Below are 6,311 nucleotides of genomic sequence, written 5' to 3'. Positions count from 1 at the left end.
ATGTTCCAACTTATATGTTAATCGAGTGCTCGACTTTCATGCTCTTCTCACCTCCTAGATATTGTTTGTGAATAGGTTTGGTCTATGTGAAAAGACCTGATGCAACCCCACAACACTGTGACAAGACTAGTTGATGTATGATGTTTCTCTGGCTCTTGCGGTTCTCACACACACACACACACAAAAAAAAAAAAAAAAAAAAAAAGAGGGTGGGGGGGGGGGGGGGGGTTTGTCTAGGAAGGAATGATGTGAAATTCAGCTTTTAATTTTTTAAAAATGTGACTGATTTCTATAATGTATTCTTTAATTTCCTTTTTAAAAGTATACCATTTCCCAATTTTTTTTCCTGAGATCTATCTTTAGACTAACTTTTTACTTTAAAAGGTTCCATGTGATCAGATGGCTCTTTACTCATGCCACCTCTCATGAATCCAGGATCATGATAATTCCACCATAATCCATTGAAAACAACCAGAGGATTTCTTTTCTTCTTCCTTTTTTTTTTTTTTTTTTGATGATGAAAAAAACAACCAAAGGATCTTAACATGCACAAAAAGTTACACTAAAGAAAGTATATTGTTTTTACTCAAGAAAATTTAGATACATAGAACCAAAATCAACTAACTTTGACAACCCCCAAGGAAAGAAATAAGGAACAAAAACCAAGTTGCACTAGATAGCTATGATGTCGGAGAGAATAATATCTCATGTCTGTGATTGTAAGGAGTGTAAGGAGTGGTAGCAGCATTTATTCTCGTCTTCCTCTTCTGAAGGAACCGCTGCAATGATCTTTTCATCAATAGCCCTTGGTTCAGAAGCTGCGGCGGCGCAGCCTGAGGTTGATGAGGTGGAGACGACTCGTTGCGATTCTCTTGTAGATATTGGTGCTGCTGTTGATGGTGTAATTGCTTCTTCTTCAGTCTGTCATCCATCTCTCGGTTGGCCATAGATATGATGGCTCTCACCTGTCGCAATTAATCATAAAAAGATCATTAACATATTGTAGGTTGTTTGGAAAGAAAAAAAAAAAAAAGAGGAGGAAATTATAAAGAGATATACAGTGATTGGATTTAGAATCTAGAACATGGTTGTATATTTTTGAATTATAAAGAACGAAAACAGACGGAAGAGAGTGGCTGCGAGGCATCCACGTTATAAAAAACGACCAACCAAGCCCATTCATGCAACCACCATCTCCTCCCCTCCTAACGGTCCTACTGTTTGTTCTCATATCATCATTCTCTCTCTCTCTCTCTCTCTCTCAAAGGAAAGTTTTTCTTTTTTATAATCTAAATTTCAGAATAAGGAGAATAAGAAGAACCGGTGGACTGGCGGCAACTAAAGAATTATGTAACTAATGTAGAATTTTAGAGAGAAGGGCTAATGTTGATTTGAGGGATTATGGCACATATTGAGCTAATAAAAGAGGGAAAGAATTAAGTACATATGAGAATAAGGATACAGAAACTGAGAAAGAAAGCTAACCTGAAATTCTGTGACATCGCAGACGCAAATCCGACCATTGTAGAAGATAGTAATCTGCTGTTGCTGCTGCTGCTGCTGCTGCTGCTGGTTGTTCTGTTCTGAGTTTGCCGACGATCCACCGATCCTGTAAAATTTCAGAAAATTCCATTAGAAAATAATAGAATTAATATTGAAAGCAAGAACTTGCAACGAATGAATAAATAAATATCGTTCTCTTCTCATCTTGATGACAATACCTGTTGGATTCAGTGGAGCTGCCAAGGCTGAGATGCAGCTCCGGTTCGCAATCGTCTCCAACCATTTTCATATTCTTCTTTCTTCTTCTTCTTCTTGGAGGATAAGGCTTCACGTTTAGTGGGTGTGGAGATCTTGGAGGGATTGGAAAGAGAAAGAGAGCAAGGGACTGGTTTTATATGGATTAGAGAGAGAAAGAAGAGAGAGATAGTGGGGGTGGTGATGGTGTAAAAAACACGTGGAGAACGAGTTTAGCATGTGGGGAAATTCTTGGAGTCGACATGAGACACGACCGGGCTGGGGAGGTGGGCGTGATGAGATATGCTTCTTTGATCTTTTCCTCTTTCCTTCGGATCCCATTTGTTGCCCCTCCCCACGTTTTCTTTACACTTGTTTCTCATGTGGAAAATGATAGATTTACCGGGTATCGTGGTCGCCTACTGGTCCACATATAATTTTTCTTTTTCTTTTTTTGGGGAACATGTTGTGAGTGAAGGCTTCAAGCACACATTTCTTAATAGGAGATGTCATTATCAAATGTAGCTGATTTGTTGATGACCAACTTCTAAGCTACGTGGTTTTGATCTCCATCACATGTTTGGATCTAACCAATTTATGGTAATGTCCATAATCTTGTTCAAATGGACCCATAACAACAAATTTTGATTTAACCAAGTTATGGTTACACTCATAATCTTGTAAACGCTTGCTAACTCCTTTGTTTTTTCTTTTACAAGCAAAGAGAGAGTGTACAAAAGGGACCTAGTAACTTTTCAATAACTTTCATTGGGAAAAGTTATTAGGTAACTACATTTATTAGGTAAGTTATTAGGTAAGAGAGTGACTACCAAAACAAACTTTAGGTTGGAAAAATCTTATTAACTTTTATGAATGCTATAACATTAGTAATAACTCATATCTATATGAAATGGGAATATTGAGATTAATGACAGAAAAATTCTGCTAAATGATGATTAATGACAGGAAAATTCTGCAAAATTCATTGTTGATGAAAATACATAGAAATATAATTTTATTTAGATGCAACTTCGAATTATGGCTGTTAATATCGATCATTCTAGCCACTAGTAATGGGGTCCTTTGAAATGTTATAACCACCAACATAATGTTAAAATGATCTTATTGTAAACCATGGATTTAATAAAGCTAGACCTACTCCAAACCTAAAAGAAAATTCACCATCATGAAGCCTTTTTTTTTTTTTTTTTTCCATTTAATGTGAGATCGACTAAATTAAAATGCCAGATCAACAATGGAGCTGATCTCTAGGCCCAATTGTTAGTCAATGGTCAACCATCTAACATTTTATGTTAAGATAATTTTTGAAAATGAAAGCACTATTAAACCCAAATCAATCTAATTAGAATCAAGCTAAAGTAATTAATAGACAGGAACTGGTTGGCTGAAATTGAATGCTCCTGGACCCTGCATTTCAAAGCACGTGCTTGGGAGGCTGGTAAAGGGCAACAAGTCTGCGGTGCCTCGTGCTAGACTCCTCGATATGATTTCAAAGCACGTTCGTCGTGGACGACTTGCCGACTCCTCTTCCAGAACGGATGAAATTAAACCAACTTTTTTCTTTTGTCCTTTTCTTTCCCCATCGAACCATTAAAATGGTGACATCTATCACCAGTGGAGTGACTTCAATGGCAATAAACATAGATATTATACTTTGCAGGATGATATCCCTGCTCCACATGGGTTATGGACCAAATTTATTTCAATATCATTGGTAATAATTTATATTTTTATTCTAAAAAATTAATTAAAAAATATTATTTTAAATTATTTAATTATATATATATATTCAAAATTTACTTATTATATAGTTAATATAGAACTAAATATATGTCGGCATATATCTTTACATGAGCTTAATACATACACCGATAGAGAGATTAAAAGGTTTGAAATCAAGTGGGTTATATGTTTTGCACACTAGATGATATGTCACAATGCAATATACTATATTAATTAGTGAGTTGAAATCAAGAAATATCTACGCAACTTTTTTTTGTTGCGATAAAAAGAATAAAACCCATCTATCCTATAATCATCTCAGTTTCCCTATTCAAATATATCATTCAGAACTCAAACTGAAATCTCTAGTTACTCCAAAGCTGAATATAATTATTGCAATTAGTTCAAATTCATCGCTATGTACAAATCTATTAAATAAGATTTATGCAAAGTTATTATAGAACATCGCTCCATCCCAATGGTAGACTTTATTTGGATCAATGTCCCATGAGTGCCTCTATATATTATACTAGCGAGAAGAGTTGATACGTTGATTGAGTATAGCGATATAAACATACGTTTAAATGTTATGATTCTACTTTATATATATAAAAAAAAAGATATGATTACATTATCCAAAAAATAAAATTTGAGTTGCATTATATATTATCAACACTAATCCATTTATAATATCCAGTCAAAAATTAATTTTCTTTTTTTCCCTTGATGAGGCACGATGAAGTGAACAACTACGCATATAAATTAAACAAGCCAAAGTTGCCGGTAGAAGACCAAATCATGCACCTATATTTTCTCTTCCAGCTGTCAGCCACACAGTAGCCGTAGGCCAACAGTATACTATTTAGTCTATTACCGACGGAGGGAGGTGCCCACACCACCGCCGTCGTGGAATGAACCTGAACCTAACCTGAACCTAAACCAAAACCAGCAGCGGTTCTCCGTACCGCGTCTCCGTTTGGAGTCAACGGCGCGGTCACCGAAGAAAATGACGGCGTGATCGTCCGTTCCCCGTTGAGCACGCGATACAATGTACATTTTATAACGACAGCGCGACGACCCTCTGTTTCCAACGGCAAAGTGGGGTCTCCACCCGTAGGCACAGTGTGCGGCCGGTGAGCTTTAAATTATATACACCGCCTCCAGGCAACGGAGAATTGGCCTATTAGTAAAGCTGTTTATGATCCCAGCGCAAGTCATGAAGTATTGGATTTTTGGTCGTTTGACATAAAAAATTATTAGTATTACTCTTAAACTAATGGCAAATTTGATTGATCAAATGAACTATTTTATTAACCATGATCATAGATAGGTTCAAATTATTCAAATTTCCTACTCCTACTTATAGCACAAGTTGCTTGGATGGATGTTCCAGACCCTAGTCATTTGCCTCCAAATGGATTAGATCTTTTTTATTGAAAAAAAAAAGGATCAAAATTGAAGTTCTTTTCAGATGTAATGCCCCTAGTTGTTGTTTGAAAATAAGAGCATTAGCAATATGGCTTAGGGTGACTCTTAGGGATACTAAGAACTCTAGGAATAGTAGCAAATCTAATGTGGCATATATTATAGGGCATTTGGCAAATCTTTCTTAATAAACAAAATATTCCTATTATGTCAATACGAATTAAATCTATGCCATTAGCTGTCAATTCAAACTTTTTAGTATTTTTCATTTCTTTGGATGATATGATGGATCAATTATTTACTTTATTAGTTCTAATAGTAACAGAATCTGCTATTGGATTAGTCATTTTTTTTGACATTATTTTTACTTTATCGTTAAGTAGACAAACATTAAGTTCATCGCTAGTTAAATAATAGGGATTATTTTATCTCATTGATTAAAAAATAATATGCTATATATACTTTTAGAAAAAAATCTATGACTTTTCTTCTATAGGTACTGTATTTTCTCAGATGATTCAATTCTCTTGAAGGTCACTAACTGTGAGCTGTATGTAAAAGATGGATATATGCTACAAAAATTTTTATAATCCCGCACATTGTTTTGGAGGAAGATTGTTTGATAGTTGTTAAATGGCTATAAAAAAAAAAAAAAATGGCTATCAGCTTCATCACCTCTAAAGGCTGATTTCCATCCATTTATATGGGATTGTAATTAGAAAAATGGTTGCTATCTTACATTCTTTGAAGGTAATATATATTTATAGGGAAGCAAACAGTACCACAAATTGGTTTGGACTGATGTAATCAATCATACAGGAACTATTTTATAGACTTCTATTTCTGTGGCCCCTATCATCTTTTGAGTATTTTGCATACTGATTCTTATGGATATATTTAGGATTATATAATATCCAGCTCACTAAAAAGAACTATTCTATAATTTAAAACAATGGCCATTATAATGATTACGAAGGAAATTTGTTATGCATACATGTTAATGACAAGCATTATAAAAATGGTTCCTGTTTGATTGTTATCCTTCAACATTTCAATATTTTTCTAAACAATATAATATTTTTGTCAAAATTCAAATTTTTGTTCCAAGAAAAATTATTATCACCTACAGAGAAAAAAATGCTTTTTATATGATCATCCCTATCTTTTTATCTACAATTGTAGGAAAGTTCCACATTTTAGGCTATTGCATTATCATCGTCATATTTCATGCTAACACTATTCTAGCATCATATGCATTAATGCTTGCTCTATGTACGCCAATTTTCATACTATGTAAGTCATATTGTCACATACATTTCTTTTAATGTTGTGTTATTACTTGAAGGACTTACTTTGCATTATAAATCACCCAGTAAATTAGTTAGGTGAGATATAAAATAGTGTTG

General features: G+C 34.4%; 1 protein-coding gene across 1 annotated transcript; it reads right to left on the bottom strand.

Annotated features, from left to right (window-relative positions):
• Positions 1 to 557: 557 nt before the first annotated feature.
• LOC105059530 (protein TIFY 5A) lies at positions 558 to 1,871 on the bottom strand. Its single transcript, XM_010942860.4, has 3 exons — positions 1,722 to 1,871; positions 1,486 to 1,609; positions 558 to 965 (listed from the first exon to the last, which is right to left on the bottom strand). The coding sequence occupies exons 1-3, from the start codon at positions 1,790 to 1,792 to the stop codon at positions 681 to 683; spliced, it is 480 nt and encodes a 159-aa protein (XP_010941162.1). The 5' UTR covers positions 1,793 to 1,871; the 3' UTR covers positions 558 to 680.
• Positions 1,872 to 6,311: the final 4,440 nt, after the last annotated feature.

Source organism: Elaeis guineensis, chromosome 2 (genome assembly GCF_000442705.2).
Source record: "Elaeis guineensis isolate ETL-2024a chromosome 2, EG11, whole genome shotgun sequence".
NCBI lineage: Eukaryota > Viridiplantae > Streptophyta > Magnoliopsida > Arecales > Arecaceae > Elaeis > Elaeis guineensis.
This window is presented reverse-complemented; position numbering and strand designations above follow the sequence as displayed.

What these genes read in the sequence shown, in the direction of transcription:
- LOC105059530 (XM_010942860.4), bottom strand. Translation starts at nt 1,792, where the DNA reads ATGAAAATGGTTGGAGACGATTGCGAACCGGAGCTGCATCTCAGCCTT. An exon ending in AGCTCCACTGAATCCAACAG is followed by an intron (nt 1,610 to 1,721) that starts GTATTGTCATCA and finishes GAAATTTTACAG; the next exon opens with GATCGGTGGATCGTCGGCAA. An exon ending in GCGATGTCACAGAATTTCAG is followed by an intron (nt 966 to 1,485) that starts GTTAGCTTTCTT and finishes TAATTGCGACAG; the next exon opens with GTGAGAGCCATCATATCTAT.